Source organism: Frieseomelitta varia, unplaced genomic scaffold, assembly GCF_011392965.1.
Source record: "Frieseomelitta varia isolate USP_RPSP 00005682 unplaced genomic scaffold, Fvar_1.2 scaffold_870, whole genome shotgun sequence".
In the NCBI taxonomy this organism is placed as follows: Eukaryota; Metazoa; Arthropoda; class Insecta; order Hymenoptera; family Apidae; genus Frieseomelitta; species Frieseomelitta varia.
Window position 1 is genome coordinate 236051 of NW_025110668.1, and position 20511 is coordinate 256561.

General features: G+C 44.1%; 1 protein-coding gene across 1 annotated transcript; it reads right to left on the reverse strand.

Moving 5' to 3' along the window:
• Positions 1–16185: 16185 nt before the first annotated feature.
• Positions 16186–19505, reverse strand: LOC122536765. Its single transcript, XM_043669418.1, has 2 exons — positions 19316–19505; positions 16186–17215 (listed from the first exon to the last, which is right to left on the reverse strand). Exons 1-2 carry the CDS (start codon positions 19503–19505, stop codon positions 16983–16985), a joined length of 423 nt encoding a protein of 140 aa, XP_043525353.1. The 3' UTR covers positions 16186–16982.
• Between the last annotated feature and the right edge of the window lie 1006 nt (positions 19506–20511).

Below are 20511 nucleotides of genomic sequence, written 5' to 3' on the forward strand. Positions count from 1 at the left end.
GATATAATCCATCGGCGAACGTACTACTAGCTGCCTGCCAGCCATCGTTATCGACTCAAGATCTCTTGTCGTTCGTCTCGATCGATTCGTGAAAAATCCATGCTCGTCTATCCTCCCAATTCCTCGTCTCGGTGTCGCGCGCGAAATCATTGACGCCATCGTTTTCTGTCATGTCGCGCGTCATTAGCGAGATTTCAAGTGTCCTGGCTGTTGCTTTCAATTACTCAAACTCGGTTGTACTCGGTCGCGGTTATCGTGACGCGGTTATGCAAAAAACTTAAAGCCCGGGTGACACACCGGCGATACGATGACAGGACAAATCGAGCTAATCGATGAGAACTAGTTTGTGGTTTTACTGCTCTCGTTCGATTCACTGTTTAATTTAATTTAAGTCAGATAAATAGGAAGAAATATACTCGTGCACGAGTATTTGGACAACGGAGATCAAGTACTTGACTGATCGACGAGAACTAGTTTGTTATTCTCGTTTGGTTAATTACTTGATTTAATTTATTATCGGATAAATAGAAAGAAACCCTTTAATATGGAGGATATACGCTATCGTAAGTATTTGGATGCAAGTTGAAATTAAGTAAGCGTTCAACATTGATTCTGCTATTCTAGTTTAATCGATCACAAATCACAAATAGAATCGGAAACGAACATCCAATGAAATAAAAAATTATTTGACTTCAAATTAGAGGAAAATCATCTTCGAGCTAAGATAAGAAGAAAAAAAATTGGAACGACACGTTATTCAAATAATCATTTTTCGTACATCGCCGTCGAAGTCCTAAATTCTCAATTCTAAATTCGTGAAACGCGAAACGATTTAAAACAATGTAACTTCAATTTGTAGACACGAAACGTTCGATACGAGAGAAATATGTGGATTCGACAAAATGGTAAACCAAACGAGTCCGCGTATCTTGTATATCGAGTCGCGTGCTTTGTTTCGTTTCATTTAACGTCGATATAATGCCGCTTGGTACGATCCCACTGTGTGTTTTTCTAATGCATCCGGAGCACGAACGTCTCGCACAAAAATGCCGATCGTTTTGCACGATAAAACGCTCCCTAATGACAGCCAGCGAATAAATTTAATCCCCGTACCGGTAACAGAAATTAGGGATATTGTTATAAATCTTACCGAACGATATACGTATATTACTGATCTGACTGAAACGAGTTTGTTATTTAATTCATCGAAAATAATTCGCTTCGTGTGAAAATTTCTTGTTTTGTTCGCCGAATTAACCGATTTCAATACTTTCTGGACGAACTACAGTAATAAAGTACCCATAAATGAAAAAAAAAGCATAGAAGAATCGTGGAGAATCGCGTGGAAATATTCGACGAGATTAAATTTAGAGAACAACTTGAGTAATAAAAATACGTATACAAAAATACTAATACAACGAGAAGCGAAATAAAAATTAAGCTGGAATATAAGTGTTCAGGAGATGTCTCAGAGAATAGATATCAATATTATGGCGAAAAAAAAAGTATTTAACAATCAGATATCGACTACGCCGATACACTTTTAGTTTTAATGCAATTTCCTCAACACCGTCTTTTTCATAATGTATAGATGAACAATTTTTGTGCTACTTGGGATCAACGGCCAGTTGTAAATACGCCATTTCGATTTAACACGACAATTAGAGGACCCGCTCAGTACATCACAGTGTCAAGTATCTGATAGTATCTTTTCTACTAATAAAGATTATCCTCCTCTTGCTCAACGTCGGAAGATTGAACAAGATTATTAAAATACTACACGACTAAATATACTATACATCTTCTCAAGATCAACAAGTAGGATTATTAAAAATATTACAGTCGCGATAATCAAGTGTCATCGTTTGGTGAGAGCAAGTCTCGAAAATTTGCGTCGAACGAACCTGAATATATCACGGATTTAACGTCTCGAGGCGGCGATATAATTCAATTCGTGGCAAAGTCGACGTAGCTCGGACGTAGCTAGAGGAGGCGCGGATGGTATAAGGTATACCATCGGGTGAAACAAGTGGAGGTAAATGAGATCCGGTTAAATTTGAGTTTAGTAAGTTAGCGGAAAGTTGGCGCGGAACTCTGTGGTCCGTCACGCGGGGCACCGCCAACAGGGGAGAGGCATCGTGCACCGAGCAGTCCGCGATACCGTACACGCGGTGTAATTGCAATTAGCATATATCACATTGGCGTAGTTTGGCCGAGGAAGGCGAACGCACGCGAGCCACCACTGGCGTATCCATCCATCGTTTGCCACGATCGTACAGCAAGTGCATTGCCTATGTGAAAAAGCACTTCGAAAATTAGCCTTTTCATCTTTTCACTGAGCAATGTTTTACTCCGCTGGATCCCCGACTGATCCTTCTTTCACGCGTGATTGAAATTACAGAGGCAGAACTGGCGTTTAATTCAAACTAGCTTGAGTGAGAACTTGTTTGGGGAAAAGTTATGTTCAGGAAAAATTGATCGAGTGTTGTAATTGATACCGTGTCCATTTTGCATGTTTTCTCGTTATCTTGCGCAATTATATTTTGCGTCTCATTCGCATATTTTTAGACTAAGCATGTCTATACACAATAATTCTAGGCAAATATTAGTATTAGGAGTGTAATATTAAAAGACCTATTGTACTCGAATTTTTTTACCAATTCCGGTGAATTCTTTTTACTATACAATAATTGTTCATTTCCACAACTAGAGATAAGAAAAAAGACTCTGGATAAGAATGTTTATTGATATTAAAAGTATGTACCGATAAAATCTACATACTTCATACACGAAATGTGAACTCAAACTTGTGGTTGGTAATGTATGTATCAAAGAAATAGGTCAATCGTTGCATCGAAGAATGGCCTTTAATTAACGCGCATTAACGGGTGAACTTCACCGTAAAGAAAGATCCTCACATCGTTAACACCGTGCGATCTAGACAAATGTCTCAATTAAAATCGAAGCTCGTTCCACATCAGAGAGTGTAGATAGGACGATTATTAGAACTTTCGATACGATCCTTTTCCTTGCTGATTATCGATACGCGTATAAACGCGAGGAACGCGCGAAACAGATAAGGAAAACGATCTCGGTGTGAAGCAGAAAACGTTTTCCCTGCATGCAATCACAACGAGATGACTATCGCGTCATCGCGTTAATTCACCCAACCCTCGCAACAATTTCTTACAGATAAGCATAATAAAATGAAACAACGCGATATTACGACACATACAAAATAAGAAATATTGGTGGAAAAGTATCGTCGTGATCACTGATAACATATACGTTCGTTGCACAAAGCGTAACGCTGATTAATTTCTCAATTTCACACACATTAATAACGCACGGTTATACATTAATATTGCTGAGTCTTCTCGTGCTCCAAAATGTTGGATTATCTTTCAATTCCATAACAGGAAGCTAATTTTAACAGGAAATAATAATTTAAAAAAAATTTTGTGTCCTTCGCGTCAGGCACGTTTAAATTACAAAATAACTTTGCAAATGAAATAAATTATATTAAAATATCTTTGATTGGAAATCAGAAATATATTGTATATTTTTTTTTTTTTCTAATAATCTACACTGTCCTTTATAACTGTAGAAAGATTTGCTTCAACTTTAACATTCAACGTAAAGGCACTGAATTAATTCTTACACCTAATACGTTGGAGATAACACGTATCACGAAACCAAATTGCCAATGCGTGCATTGCAACATGTACAGAGGCTGAAATCGTGGAATCAGGTTCGTTCGTTCGTCTCCTTCTGTTTTCTCTAGATTCGACCAGTCGGTTCTCTGCTGGTTATTTATGCGATTGCGCTAGCTGCGTGCGCGCAGTGCCTGTTTACTTCTCTTATCTGATACTATCTGCTTGTTCCTTATCGACCGCAATTTACGGAGGCTCGTTTCTCGCGATAGTAACTTTTTACAGGGCGCGCGAACATTCTATCCTGTGTTATTATTTCCATCGTACGAGTTCGGATATTGAGCGATACCGAGTGCAATTTTTTAGGTAGAGTGAAAGATTCGAGTTGAGAAAGTAAAGAAACAATTCCCCTGTCGAGTTTGAAAAATTTACAACGCCTGGATCGATCCCAAGATTAATAATTTTAATTCCTACAACTTAGCTGATGAAAAGAGCTGTCGCTTTGAATTTTTATGATTTAATCGTGCTTCGGTTGACCCTTTGAGTACTTAAAATTATCCAAATCCAAAGGTATAAGTGTGGAGTGCTTAAAGTTCAAAAAACTCAATACATTTGTAAAAACATGTGAAATATCTAGAATGAAATAGGTACTCATAATATTTAGTAACGGAAACGAATTTCTGTTTAAACATGCGTCTGTAGAATTTGCAACCTAGTCATAATTACCTACTCGTAATTAGATCAAATTACAATGTTCTGGAAATTCAGTAAATCCAGTTTGAAGATTCGGTAACGATTAATACGAAATTTAATGGTGAGTAATATAGACTATAGCAACAGAGTATAGACTAATAATACAATTGGACAGTAGACAAGTTTAGAATGTAATTTGGAGTTTTAACAACTGCATAATATAAAAAATTTGGCAAATTTTTACGAAACTCGATTAGACTGCGTTTAATTAATTTTTCTTGAGCAATTTGGCTCAATTAAACCTCTTCGTACCATTATTACCAATAAAAAGAGGATAATAAATGCGAAAGAATGGTAGAAAATTCACAAGATACACTTCGGCATCAAACAGAACGAAGAAAGAGAAATTACGAACAACAAAACGAATTGAAACATTATCTCCACGTTGTCGATCGACATCCTCTACATCCGCCTTCCAAGAGTTAAACAACGGCGCGGACGACGTCGTCGAGAAGTCGCGATGCTTGTCATCGGAATTAGCGCGCGTTATTATAAAACCGCAGGGCAACGGAACGAATTTATGGCAGGGCCAGTTGATTAGCGCGACATTGCACGGCACTGCGTGGAGAATTTGCGTGCACGGCGTAAAACGATTGCCGCGCGGGGTCGGTAACGTTGTCGCTTGCTCTCGGTTCGAGATCATTTCCTCCTAATCTCCGGGACGACAGAGAGGAAGAAAGGAAGAACATTAGCAGACTCGTCGACGAACGAGAGGAAAACGAGGGTTCTAAAGTTAAAGCTAAAGACGGCTAAAGCGTCGTTTTACTTCGCGTGACAGCGTACCGAAGATCTCCTTATCGCGGCAACACTGTGTGCTAACCGTGCGGCCATCTTTGATGGTAATTACAATTAACAGCAAACCAGGGATGTCGTAAAATGCAATTAAATATTATTACCTTTTCTCTAATGGTTGCCGCGGCGGCCGTGAGCGCAAGCCGTACGTATTTCCTCGAACATATCGAACGTACGCCGAGGCATAAATTCTTATTAATAATCTATTAACGTGCGGCAACGCGGAGAATTTGTTGGACCAAGGGGTGGTCTCGATTTGTATTTCCGATTAATCGATTAACACGTGCTTATTAGCTAGCTGTGTTTATTACACAATGCGTAAGCTACGGTCAGGTCGTTTTTGACTTTGAAAATAGACGAGCAAAGAAGAAATCGTCTCAACTTGATTCGTATTGTATTTTGAATAACTCGAGACTGACCGACTCAGGTGTCTATTGGAAGCTAGGCCTTACAAGCGTCGCTGTCTCCAACGAAAGGAAACAGTTTCTTTCGCAACCTTCTCTAACGCCGTGGTGAGAGCCGACAGAGAGAACCAGAAGAGGAAGGGAGAGAGAAAAGTGGAAGTTGTGGCCAACGATGATCTAGCGAGGAAGCGTGAAGCGTGGCGCGTTGTCGCCGCCGAGGACGACTAATTGTCAGATAGAGGGACAGAGAAGGGAAGGAGTCGAGCTTTCAAAAATTCAGCCGCGATTCAGGCACGTCTTGGAACAATAAAACCCACTCTCGCGCCATTCTCTGGGAGATTAAGTTCCCAATGCTTCCTCAAAGCGTGTACCTCGAGATTCACGGGGGCCGGAGGTATTTCAAAGAGGCAAAAAGTAGTGAAATAAAGTAGCCGAGCGTTACGCTTTCTTCCCCGCATTCTGTACAAAGATATTTACGAAACGACGTAACGAACACGCGGCGGCGTGACGAATCGACGTCACTGGTCGCGTTGACGTCTTCACTTTTGTTCCCCACCCGGTGGCCGTGGAGGCTCCTGTGAATGTGTGGCTTCTCGGCCCAATAATCGTTCTCGATCGAGAGACACTATTCGTTGACCCAATACCCGTTGGCTCGTAACTCGTTCGAGAACACACGCCATTACCCAGCAACCGTGTTCTCCGTCCTCTCCGGTCTGATTACCTGTCACAGGCGATCTTTTCGGTAAGATCGATTAAAATATCCGAAGCGAGATTTATCGCTCGATCACCTCGATCACGCGTTTGAGAACACGTTTTAATGAAAACTAACTCGTCGATCGGTCGACGTCGGCCTTCGATGCGATACTTTGTCCTTGATCGGCGGTACCAAACCCACGCCAATAACGATCATAATCCAATAACGAAACTACCCGTTGGTTGACAGGGATTTTTTTCGTGTGAAAAACAATTCAAGCATCGAGGTCGTAAACCAATGCTAGATTTTATCATCCCGGGGTGATCGAACGCTCGAGGAATTTCACGAAACCGAGAGTATACAGAGGCGTGTATTATTTCCGCAGACGCCGCCACCTCGTTCATTCGCTCGAGACCATATTAGAGACCACCGAGCCTTTGATTCCGTGACGCACGCCAATTTCCGGTACCATTCTGCTCGAATGTTCAGCCGAGCTCGCGCGCGAGGAACGAAACGAAAACGACACGCGTCCTCTCTTTCCTCTCTTCTCTCTTTCGCTTCGTTCCCCACCTCCTCATTTCCGGTCGTCTGTTCGTACGCACGTTTCACCACGGTTTTCCATCGGAGGCGGCGGAGTGGATGGATCGCTGCCACGATAGCTCCGATGAGGAGCAGAGATGAAAGAAAAGGAAAAGGAAAAGGAAAAGGCCGAGAAGAGCGGAGAGCGGGCAGAGAGAACGAGAGGAGAAAAGGAAAGGGCAGAGAGATGCTGAACAGTGCTCATTGGACGGTTGCATTTTATGCGCTGGACCGGCCTCTCCTGTAATTGGTCGCCACTCAATTGCCGCTCATTAGGTAACTGCCCGTTTTTTGCGCCGACTGTGACTACGGCCAGCAATAAAGCTCCAACTGAAAAAAACTTTATCCCCTTTCCCCCGCGCTGACCTCTGTCGTCCCTTGCTCCATAATGAGACACTTCTCTCTCTCTCTATCTATCTATCTATCTCTCAGACACCGATCCGTATAAATCGCCTTACTGTAACCGGATGTTCGTACTTGAAGCACTGAGTCTAACTTTCGAGATTTTCCTTCCGTTCTCGGAGAATACGCGTTAAAAGCGGCTGATGAAACGAAAGGGGACCAAACGTCCTTCGTTGATTTTTGCTTGTCTTCGCTGCGAGCACCCACCCACACCGAGACGAGATTAGATTGCCGAGGTAGATGACAGGTTGGCAGTTCTTTTGTCTACCTTCGAACGCTACAGTTGGCTCCGGCCCTCTTTTTATATCGTAAAATTAGTTGGTCCGCGGTTTCCGGTCTCTGATTCCTCTTCACCGGTCCAAGATACTCCGCGGAGCCAAGGGACGATTTTGCGACTTCCAGGGAGAGCCACCAGAGATCGTTTGTTGCCGTTTCGAATCGTTTCGCGGAACAAAAGTTTCACCGCCACTTTCGAATCGCTTTTTGCGCGAGAAAATGTGATCCAGACGAGAAGAAAGATAGGGGAACGTTGGCTGTCGAAGAAAGTATAGCTGGAGTAAAGCTGGATTTGCGAGAGAAATTTGTAACAAGAAAAGGGCAGCTTTTTACATATTCTTTGTTGTATGTCCCATTTTTTCCCTGGGTGGCATAAAAGGCGAGTAAAAGGAAATTACGTGCATACAAACGATCGGTGCGTGTATCTTCGTCCTCAAGAGCGAAATTTCTTACAATTCAGCATCGAAACAAGCGTGGTCTTCGATCCCGCGAGGGTCGAATAATATCGGTAAGGCTGACGCCATAATTGTTTCCATCCTGCAAACCCTTCACCGTTGTAAAATCGGGGTGTAGGAAGTTAGGTTTGCGTGTGCTCTCCGGAGCCGACGTTAACGCTAACTGTACGTTACCATTTCTTTGCAAGAGACGCGATCTTCCATTTAACCTCTACGCACGTGGAGAATTTTTTGTCCGAAAATTGCAATATTTTCTCAGTTTCAAGTATATTTAAGTACAACCCAGGCAAAACAATAAATTTAATTCTCAATCATTTCTATCCAGTGATATCATACCGGCGAGCTCAAAAAGAAAGAATTGTTGTGTACGGTTTGGTCACTCGTTATGGTCCGCAATCAGTTGCCAGCGCAGGTGGTTAAAAAGACGTGTATAAAAAGAACGTGTGGAAGAATGAAAGAAAAATGTATGTATGTGAAAAGAAATCAACTCTAAGTAAAAGTTTATCAACACGAACATTAGTCGACCATAAATTAAACGAATTTGAAAGATTTTTAATTGCCTGATTTTTAATTGTTTTCTTGTTGGTTTGCTAAAATTATCCGAAAGTGAAACTGTCCTTATCGGAGCAACAATTTCGCGTCACTGCAAAAGTCACCGCTCCTTTATATCACACCTGTTCTTTCTTTTGCCTTTTCTTGTAGCATCCGCGAGTTGACATCGATCGAAACTTATTATCCAAAAATATCAATACGAAGCAGACGATCTCGAGGAAATTTTTTTTTAAACTAGGCTCGAGCTAATCTCGTAACTTTTGCAAACCGGTAACCAACGATCGTCGATGATAGCGTCGTGCAAAAAGTCGTGCATCCCGTAAACTGTCCGTAAACTATCTATCACGCGAGGTGGATAATAATCCGTGCCCCGTCGAGGTCGACATTCGAAAAGCAAAGTTTGTTGCCGTGGAAGGCGCGCGAATTAATTGCTCTCGGGGCTCGTTACGTTGTATCTCACGGATAGATAAAACTATTTCTAACCTTGTAATTTTCTAGGATCGCTGTCGCCGGTTGACACGGCGCTCGTAACTGAACTTAACGTGATCCTGATTGGCTGTAAACGATCATTACGAGCATTAAGAGAGGAAATTACGTTGAAGACGATGCGCGGCTTCTGCATCGTTCCCCGATATCGCAAAAGTGCCAGGTACGCGTCGTTACCGTGTCGTGAAATTTATTTGTCCTGCCTTCTTCGTATTTTTCTCGCGTAACCTTCTCTCCTGCGGAGTATCTCTTCAATTTCACGTAAATAGTCGCCTTTACTCCTACTCCTGTCGTCTTTCTTTCTTTTTTTTCTTCCCCCCTGCGTTTGTGATACTCTCGCGATACTTGATTAGTAATACTCGACCAACTGACGCGATATCAATGCGGATATCTAACCGTCGTTGCGGAGTTAATTTTGTTGATCGATCGAAACGGGTAATTTTCTAATTCAGCGCCGGGCGCGAGCTCGGCAGAGGAGATAAATTATTTTTAATATACCGATCCATGCCAATGTGTCGCCGAGTCAACGAAGTAGAACGAAAAAAAAGAAAATAAAAAAAAAGGAAGGAGAAAAAATATGTTTAGCGTGCGAGCGCGAGAAGGAGTTGAAACTGGATGGACGAAGGAGAGAGAGAGGAAGCAGTAAGAGACGTCAGGTTCCTGTTAATAACCGTTATGGATGAGATGTATAGCAAGCTACATAATTACAGGTTTGGATACATTGCTTACTGGCCGGTGCACCCGAGCACGCCCTCTGTTCTCCTTCATTAAGGCTGCCGAGGACGGTAGCCGCCTGTTACTCCTTCAGTTTCATCCTCTCTCTCTCTCTCTTTCCTTCGTTTTCTCCACATCTTTCTCTCTCTTTATCATCTATCGCTAGCGCGAACGAACGATTCGTACGTCGGAGGAACTCGTCTCTTTTCATGGCATTTAGAAAATACCCAGTACTCCTCCGTGCAAAAGAGAAAAGTTTCGCGGGGATTATTATTGGAGCGCTTAACGGAAACATCGATTACCCATCCGTCGAGTACCATCCGATAAACTACCAATTCACCGCGAGCACGACAATACGTATATCGAAATGTGCGATTCGAAAGAAGCGGGATAATAACGCTAACGTGCACAACACGTTTCCAAACGTTCTCCGGCAAGGAAAAACGTTGGAGGCGAAAGGGGAGAACTCTCTACGTCACCACGACTCTACGAAAAATTGAGCTGGCGAAAGTTTAAACACTGGATGAAAGTGTCTCTAATTTCTGCCGTTGAGAGATCGTTGGCGCGTAAATATCCGGCCGTTTACCGGGCACTTTTACCGCATTATGAAACGAGCGGGTACAGGCCGTCGATGCCGTAACGTCGTCGTTCGCCAAACAAGGACGAGAGCGCCTAAACCGTATTCGAAACACGTTCGTTTGCGGAACGGGCGAGTTTAACTCGATGAGAGAGTCTACCTCGAGTACCTGCCCGAAGATTAAATCCAAGAGACGCGAAGTGGCGAGCGCGTTCAGCAACTGGAAGTTTGAAAAGAAAAAAAAAAAAAGAAAAAAAAACAATTTGATACTTTGCGCAAATGTAGCTCACTGCGATGGTATAATAACGGGGCAATTTCTTTTTTCTGTTTTTCTGCTAAAGAAAAGGGTCTCGGGTTCCCCCAAAGAAATCTCGACATTTTACAGCACGATAAAACTCTGTCGATTCGGTCAATCCAAGTTTCAGTCAATTACCGATTAAATAAACTCTTTATTTGAAAAATCGCTGGTAAAGGGAAGAATCAATGGACTATTCTTCTATGAATTGTATTCAATTATATAAATTGTTTGCTCCACGTCAAATTTGTAAAAATCGAGTTCCACTACATCGTGACTATATGAGACTACTATAAATTGTGTAAGACGATTGATATTTCCTATGGTTTGCAGTGTGGTGGCGAAACATTTTCAAGAATTTAAAGAAAAATTTACAACTCATTCCCATTTAACTCCTTCTTTGTATCTAAGGGTGAAGTTTCCTATAAGCATGCATATCAAACACACAAAAAAACCTCTGTTTATGATATAATACGAAAAAAAAGGCATCAAGAGCATTTTCAACCCTAGGGGCTACTATTTTTCAGTAGCAAAAAGAAATTGTCTCCTACATTTGCGCGTAAAGTTTCCAATTTCCAAGACCCGGATAGCTCGAGTGGCGCGAATTCTATTCGAAAAGGTTCCAACGTGGACCAGTAAATTTCGAAGGAGAGACGGAGGAGAAAGAGAGAGACAGAGAAAAGGAAAGAGAAAGAAGAGGCTGCCTATTAATAAGAAACGGCCGCGCATCGTTGCGGTGTTTTCCATGTTGCGGATCGGATCGATTACCGATCTGGCCCCGGGTTGAATACCAGACTCCCATCTCCTCTGTCCACCCTTTATTCCTACTTTTCTCGTGGCCCTCTGCTCGGAGGACTATCATTTGTTAAGCTGGACAGCTTAGCCCCGTCATTACGAGCAATCACACTTGATTATTTTTGTCTACAGAGTTGTACGTCCCGGTAAATGATCGTTCCTCGGTTAGGAACGGAGAAAGAGAGAAAGAGAGAGAGAGAGAGAGAGAGAGAGAGAGAGAGAGAGAGAGACCGTGGTTTAGGTGGAAGACCGGGCCGACGATTGGCCCTCCATTTCCGTTTGATTGCCGAGGATATGTGAGTGTGTGTATGTGTATGTGTGTGTGCCGGAGAATCTGACTGATTTCGAGCTCATGCGCGTGCAAATTCAAATTGGGGAATTAGATGTTGGGGTGGGGATTCGAGGAATAAAATCAACCCCGGGGATCGTGATATCCCCTCTGTCTCTCGTCTTTCGTCCTCGTCCGATTATTCCCCTATCGTGACTCGTCCTCCTCGCTACCATCGTCGTATCCTCTCGTCGCTTTAAATGCGCGGCTTTCACGGAATGCGAGGGAACGGCAGTTTCCAGCGGTGGGTATACGAAAAAGTAACCGTACGGGCGGCAGCTTTTGAACGGACGGTGTCCATGCAGTGTCGTAATCGTAAAATATAATTAACGTTATCGCGGCCGGCGATACGCCGCGGTAACGTTGCCGTCGAATAACGACGGCGCGAAACGCTCCAAGGAAATTTAGTTTAGCGCCTGTTTATCGAACTCGACCGCGCGTCTTATCGAGCAAATTTTTGCCCGAAAGGTCGAATAATCGATTCGACCGGGCCAGTAAAAGTTATTTGCGCCGCGATTATCGCGAAATAGTTTTAGCTTTTAATTCGAGAGCACTTCGGCGGGAAATCACAGGTTGCTCGCGCCTTATCACGTTCGTCGTCGATCATTCTTCTTTCTTTCTTTCTTTTTTCTTTTTTTTCCTTCGAGGAAAATTTGAAAACGGCCGCCTCGAGGAACGGAGAAACAATTTTTAGAATTGAAACAAGAGTTTCCATTAAAAAATGGAAATAAGCGTGGCCGCGGGCCAATCGAGAACGAGACACGCATCGCGCGTAATCTGCCCTCTATAAAGTGGATAAAACGCTGTCCCATCGGCGGTGGCGGTTAACCTGCCGTGAAATTGCTAGGAGTCGTACTGACGCCGAGCAAATTCGCGGAGTCACCATCGGCTCGTCTTCCGACCGGCACACCAATACGACACAGTCGAGAACGCCAAAGGATCCGACGCGATCCAGCCACCGTGTGTTTGTTTAAAGAACCGTGCCGTTCAACATCTCCCCTTTTTCCCGTCTACAAAATTAGATCGCAATCAAGATTCTTTTCAACTGAATTATCCTTAAAACGACGTGGCCATTCTTTTCTTTTCTTTTCTTTTTCTTTTTTCTTTTTTTTTCTCCACCGACCAGCGGCCACCTCACCTCCGTTCTCCTCACTCGCTTTGAATTTATAATCCATCCCGCCACCATCGGCAGGTTCGAACGAAACGAAAATGCCCCGAAATTGTTTTCAACGACCCTTTTCTGGTGCGCGGCGTCGATTAATAACTATTTGACGAACCCCGCCCGCGATAATGATCCAGGATGGGGGACTGGCACGTAGCGACAATGCGGTTTAATCGACTTAATTACTTTTTGAGGAAACAAGTTGACTGGCCAGAATCCTACGGAGAACCGCAAAACGAACGCGTACTTTCCTGTCGCGTCACCCCGACGACCACATCCATCCTCGTGGTTTCTCTCCCAAGGAACCACGAGGCTTGACCCGATGTTTCCACAAAAATCCTGCCCGCGCCGTTCCATTTTCGCCTGTAATTAACCTCTTGTGCTGGCAATGACGCACGTCGAGAACGTTTTGTTCCAAAATTGTGATATTTTTCCAATTTTAAGCATATTTAAGTAAAACAAAATAGGCAGAACAAATAATAAATTTATTACTCCTCAATAATTTTCAGTGATATATCGACAACTTCAAAAAGAAAGTGACAAATTATTGTGTACGATTTGGTCACTCGTTATGGTCCACAATCAGTTGCCAGCGCAAGAGGTTAACCACTTGCGCTGGAATTGAGAATTTTTCATCCCAAAGTTGCAATATTTTCTCAATTTTAAGTATATTTATGTAAAACAAAATAGGCAGAACTAATAAATTTGTTACTTCTCAATAATTTCCAGTGATATGCCAACGAGTTCAAAAAGAAAGCGACGAATTATTGTGTACGGTTTGGTCACTCGTTCGATGGTCCGCAATCAGTTGCCAGCGCTGAAATCGAGAATTTTTCGTCCCAAAATTGCGATATCTTCTCAGTTTTAAGTATACTTAAGTAAAACAAAATAGGCAGAACTAATAAATTTGTTACTTCTCAATAATTTCCAGTGATATACCGACGAGTTCAAAAAGAAAGCGATGAATTATTGTGTACGATTTGGTCACTAGTTATGGTCCGCAATCAGTTGCCAGCGCAAGTGGTTAAAGGGCATTTCGCTTTCCTTTGTTTCTGTCGTTGATAAAAAAAAGTTCTGACAAATAAAACTCGTAGAAATTCGCCGAAAAGAGATCACTGATCGAATGTGCCTAACGTTGCGCGTATTACGCCGATTCGCGGAATCGAACGTCGAAATTAATCGAACGGTTTGCAAGCCGATATCTCGGCGTGCCCTGCGAAAAGGGAGGGAAGAAATTGGAGTACGATCTCAGGCAATCACAAAACCGGCGGAGAATAGAGGAAAGGTTACTCGAGGTTGGGGTAATCCGGCCGGAGCACGCGGGCGAAAGACGAACCGAAAGGGAACCACCGAGTAGAATGAGATTGGATCGCCCTTTCAGATGCTACGCCCGGATTCGTCCGATCTAATCGCCCCTCGTCTAGACCTCGTCCAATTTTTTTCTCGTGCCGCGTTTCGTTTACCGATCTTGCGATCTCGCGCGAATCTTCGAGAAGGAAAAACAACCACGAGATAATTCTCACTCGCGCGCGCGAAGCGACGAAAAAAAGACTCGCACCAACTGATCGCTGGTTTTATTGAATCGTCCCATCGCCCCTTCTCTCGATACCACGAGAAAGTGAGAGAGAAAGAGAGAGAGAGAGAGAGAGAGAGAGAGAGAGAGAGAGAGAGAGTAAGAGAGAGGCGATAGTAGTAAAAAAGTAAGAAATTCCTTAGTTCAGCGTATCATTTCTCCGTATTATACGAAGCGTTATCGACACTTTGTAACACGCATTTCGCGGAGGGATACGCGCCGCGGTATTAGCCTGCCACGCACATCGCCTGGGTATCGTCATTACCCGCGGGATCGGGAACACGCCCATCAATTTGCATTTTCCATTGGACAGCTCTCGGTACGTTATCATGCCCGACGCCGGGACGCGATGATCGTCGGAAATCGAGCGTAATCGCATCTTGCGCCTCTAGAAACGGTTTGACCACAAGCAGACAGTTCTATCGACCAGCCGAGTATTATATCGCCGGCGCTGAACGCCCAGCGATACGGTTAAATAGTGGATTGCACGTTCACCACCCGGAGAATAAGAACACGAGAGAGAGAGAGAGAGAGAGAGAGAGAGAGAGAGAGAGAGAGAGAAAGAGAGAGAGAGGTGTGCGTGCGGAGGGAACATGCAGGTAGGCTGTTAGTCCAATGAAAGTTCAAAGGAGCGCGTGTGTGAAAGGTTCGCCGTTGTATATTATATATTTTCTTGACCGCTGCGGACGCGCGATCGGCCCGCGCGTAATCTTCACTCTGCGGTTTCGTTCCCCGATTCGCATCAGCCTCGCGGACACCGGCCGGCATGATCTTGTTGGTTTAGCGATATTATCGATAATTTGACAATCGGCCGCTGGTTCAACGTCACGTTTACTCCTCTATTAACCGCGTCTCCCCGCTCGCGACGTGCCTCGTCGATCGGGTTAGACATCATTCATCTTGCCCCCGGATTCCTCCAACTATTTCAGCGGCGTTTGTTCTTTTCGAACTTATTCGCGATCGTGTCTTCGTCGAGCTTCTGACTCGTGCGCGAACGAAATGTTCCACCGTGTAAATTGTCCCTGCCGATTTTTGTCCCTCTGACAGCAAAGCAGCAAAAGAAAAACAGAGAACGAGGCAGCTACGCACGATGCTTCTTCCTGCTAAACAAACAGGCTCGAACACGAGGCGCGTTCTTCGGCAAACCGCAGAACACTTCCTTCGGCTGTTTAACGAGACCCTCGATGCTCGATCGCAGGGCTCATTCGCGCCGATTCCTGCGCGATTTTTTGGACGAAAGCTGACCGCAAGTCCTTCGTTGGATCGGTGATTCGAAATAAATCAAGCAGTTGTTTTCTTTCGTGAAAGTAAATCTACGCGAGCCACCAAGACGTGGGAGAGACAGTACGGAAAATTTCTCAAAAAATCACTCCGAGTTTATTACGTCGTGATGAACCTTTCTCTCTGATTTTGATTTTTTCGCATTATCGCTTCAGCAATTAACTAACAGTCTTCCTATTACTATTACTATTAAAATAAAGCCAGAGAACAGAGAATTAATTATTTTTATCTGTCATTTATAATATAAATTTTAATAATGAAAAGCAATATTTTACTAAATTTTAATAATGAAAAGCAATAATTTATATAATAAATTTTAATAATGAAAAGCAATATTTAACTTTTAAAAGTATTTGACTTTTATATAAATATTTATGATGTAATTATATATTTAACTTTTAAAACTATTTCAATAGTAATCAAATTCTGATACGTCAAAGATATATTGAAATTTATGTTATTCAAGAAATAGTGGAGAATTTTCTAAATCATCTGTCCCAACCAAAATGGCTCGGAAGTGGCTCGTCTGATTTACAATCGAGCGGAGAAGTAAATCCGAAACGAACGGTTCGTTTAATGCTACAACGCACTAAGTCATTATTAGTTAGTTGTGCTCCGGGACGACTGCGATCGAAATCCAAAGGCTTTTGTCCTTCGTCGACGGTGTTTCAGAGAGGACGAAGGTGTAGATTAACCAATCAAACGGGTGTTGCTACCTCACAATAGTCGGCTTAATGACTGTTACCCGGGCCCTTTATCGATCGTCCGATCTGATCCAATGATCTCCTTTCTTTCATTTTCCACGTCATCCTCGGCTCCTTCCTTCGCTACTAACTTCTTTTTCATCGTACCGAGGAAGGTACCGAGGAGGTTTCTCCTTTGGTAGCTCGATATATCTATATCAGCTACAATCGATCCTTCGTTCGAACGTGGATACTTTCTCAGGTTGAGACTGACCTGCTCTCCTTCGTGGAAATTCCAAACGTGAAGAGCACACGAGTCGATTTGACGAGGAAGGAAGGAAAATGCAAATGTCCGTGAAATTATACGTAAAATATCAGCGCAGGCACTCAAGTTTTTGCAGAAAAGTTTACCTACACGACGAACGAAATTGGAGCAAAGTCGAGTCAGATTTTGTTAGTCAGAAAAAGTCTTATTTAATTAAGCACTGTTAATGGCGAACGACCCACGCGTTCGCGCTCGGAGGTCCACTAGTTCGAATTAACTTCGGAGTTTCTTACACCTCGAAACCATTCTCGACCGGGTGAGGAGTCCGTGAGGAGAGAGGACGATGTTTCGCAGAGAAAGAGAAAGCTGTAGCAACCTGGAGGACTCATCCGGTCGATGATTCGGCGTAATGGGGTAGCGCCGTAGGGGGCGTGGTCGCTGCTAATGACATCATCGTGACGTAATCGTTTCCTTTCAGTCATTGTATGTCCAGACACTGCAAGAACAACACCGTGAAAACACGATCACAATGGGCGATGATCGTCCGTCGACGCCGCGGCACGATACCCGTGAGACTTGCCTCGTCGAATATACGTAATCCCAAATATGTATATCTCCCCTTCGACAAGGTAGAGACAAAGCAAATCCCTCGATTTAATTTTAAGCTTTAATTCGAGGACTGACACGAAGCGATCCTTGACAAATCTATGCAACGTGATGTCGTTGCGTCGACTCGCATCCAGTGGAGAAGTCTCTCAATAATATTAACTTAATGATCGCCGTGAAATTCACAAAACTCTTTCGTCTGATCTGACATTCGTTGGATAGTAAAGTGCTGTTGCATCTGTATTTCATGACTGATTCGATATTTCGTTACATGTGTATCAATTTATGTAGATGTACGACGGGGGTTTCTTTTTTTAAATATTCTAGTCAAAGAAATCTAAAACTAGTAAAAATATAAAGAAAGTGTACCGAAACTTTTGGTCAGTTAATGTGTATTCGAGTCGAGTCGCCCTGGTTTTATAATAAATTACAACAGTTGATCGATCGATTAAACTTCAAGATTTTGATGCTCGAAATCAGTCGCTGGTATCCAGAAACACCGACGCACAACATGTTCAACGTGTCAGTGGTATCAATCGACGCCGCTTGCCGTGATGCTGTAATTTAGCAACATTCGGGTTACACGCCGAACGTCGAAAGAACGGCAGCGCGGTTGTCAAAATTGCGAAATGAAATCGCGCTGGTTTTAATTAAAATATCATTGAGCCAAGCGGAGAGGGAACCCGCTGATTCGAATCGCAATTTCCGCTTCTCTGTTGCCAAACAACCGCGATAATTTATTGTTTGCAACGAGAGATTAAGTGATAATGCGTTCAATAATCCCCGGGCTTGGATGGATCACGTGAATCGCCAGAAGGAACGAAAGTAGCCCGGAGATAATTATTTGTAGCCGCGCGGTTAACCGTATGTAATTTCGAGAGTCGGTAGCAGCAATCGATCATCGAGATCAGATACGCGTAGTCTCCTTCGAGGAGGATAAGCGGGCTGAGCTCTCCTCAGATGGAGGAGGTGCCCCGTGAAACTGAAGATAAGCTCGCCGCATGGGGTACCTGTAATTATCGAGACAAGAACGGTCAATGATCTTTGCCGGGCAACAACTCGTTTCGCCGCGTCATCGCGATATCGCGCCACGCCGATTCCACGGTCTTCGACATTCCAAAGTCCTCTGTTCGTTTCGACGAAGTGTTCGTTGCACGAACTTGGACACTTTCGAAACGGACGTAACTGACCAAACGAATAACGTAATAATTCTCTTGAACATACTTCTGATAACGCGAATCGCCGATAAATTGTTTAACGAGATAGAGCGAGGAACAGACGTGCAATATGCAGCGACGATCGCTCGTACCAACTTTCACCTCCATCGGAGATGATCGGTATCCGATAAGCGATACCTGCCACGTAGCTGTTAATGAGTCAATTTATCAGAGCAAAGATAGATTCATTGGATCGGAACAGCACAGATATCAACCAGATCGTACGAAATCAAGATTTCAGAGATCCAATCGAGAGAAACGAATCATCTGTTGAGCCACTCGGAATATCGATATCAGAGATCGGACGAGGGAAAATTCGCTCTCTCTTCGACTCTCGTTTCGGCGCGCGCGGGTTGGAAACGTGTTGGAGCGACGGGGAAGAGGAAACGGTCGAGTTGCCATTTTAAATGGAGCTCGGAGTAATCTCCGTTTGGTCGGCGACTGTGTTACCTTTGGGCGAGATTCGGTCCCGCGGACACGATGGTAAGAGAGGAACGAGTTGCAGGGGAGATGGTGAAGAGCACGCACAGCGGAAAGAGGAGAAAACGGAGAGAGAGAAAGGTGAAAAGAGAGGAGAGGAGAAGGCGTAGCCATGGAACGTTGTCGATTGGAGCCGGTGAACGGGTTTAGGATTGGCTGCGCAGAGCAGAGCCGAGGCGGGTCGCGATTCGAAGGCGGGCGTTTCAAAACGACTGGTTCACCCAACGACCCCGCGGCAAGGTGGACGTGCACCAGCACCGACGCAACGACCGTTTGACAGTGGGGGAAGTTACCTTGCCAGCCAGCTATCCGACCGAGGAAACGGCCCCACACATCGGTTCGCGCAGCCGCAGCGTACGCCTCTCGCTTCTTCCAAGCGAGTCGAGCAAAGCCCGTTTTCACAGTGCGCGTCGTCGATCTTTTCCTATTTCTTCTCTTTTTCTTTTTTCTCCCCTGTTCGCCTCGTTTTCCATACGCGTCCATGCTTTCCGCTCAGCGACGATCCTCCGGTCCGGCGGACACGTCGCGCTCTCGTCGTCGCAACATCGGCGAAATCCATCGGTGACTCCGTTCGTTCGTTCGGTGGGCCGTCATCAAGTGAACGTCGAACGTCAATCGTGTCGGTTTACGACCAGCTGTGCGATCAGTCTCTAGTGTCTTTATTTTTGTTCGACAACAAAAGTGCTCGAGAAGGCTAATCGAGGTGATCGGCCTCAACCGGAACAACCCTGTCGACGCATCAAGGTTGGTAAACTTCCTTGCACTTGTCTCCTCCTCCTCTGCTTTGCTTCTTTTTTTCTCTTCTACTTTCTGCTTTTCACTTTGAAACGTCCTAAAATTAAAATTTATCGCGAGCCGCGATGATATCGCGTAGCGTAAACCGCGAAACCGGGAAACGCGACGATGAGACTTTACGTTCGCGTTTATTACGATGTACCCCGCCCGTAAAAGTACCATTTGCCTTTACGACTCGATATTTCAACGATCTAAATGCCTATTCGGCCACGACGCGCCAATTATCTCGTGCAACGAGTCGTTTTGCATTTCGATGGCCGGTTAATCGATACGATTCTCGTTGGCGAGCAGACTTGCTCTTGGCCCTAACTGAACGTTCCCGTCTGACTTACGTAAACTCGGTTCGATTCAGCGAGGCATTGTTACTCCGCAAACACGCAACTCGCGTTGCGGCATTCATCGACTGACGTGACGGTATGGTTAATCATATTGGCGCGTAATATCCAGGGCAAAGAGAAAGGCGTTCCTCCACCGTCGGCTCTTCTCGGCCAGACAACGCTTTCCTCCCTAATTGCCTCCCATTCGCAAACACTCGTTATCCGTTTGCAACGCGCTTTCTTGTTCCGAGAAGCGGCAATTACAGTCTTAGCGTGATCGTTATCCCACGGCTGCGACAATTTCCGTCTAGGCGCAATAAATTACACGTACACGCGGCACTTCGGTTTTTTTCTTCCTTTTCTTTTTTTTTTTTTTT

Excerpts from the sequence above, each read along its gene's own strand:
- LOC122536765 (XM_043669418.1), bottom strand. The coding sequence starts at position 19,505 with ATGGACGCGTATGGAAAACGAGGCGAACAGGGGAGAAAAAAGAAAAAG. Across the intron at positions 17,216-19,315 it reads TCGGATAGCTGGCTGGCAAG|TGTCTGGACATACAATGACT; the intron begins GTAACTTCCCCC and ends TTGTTCTTGCAG.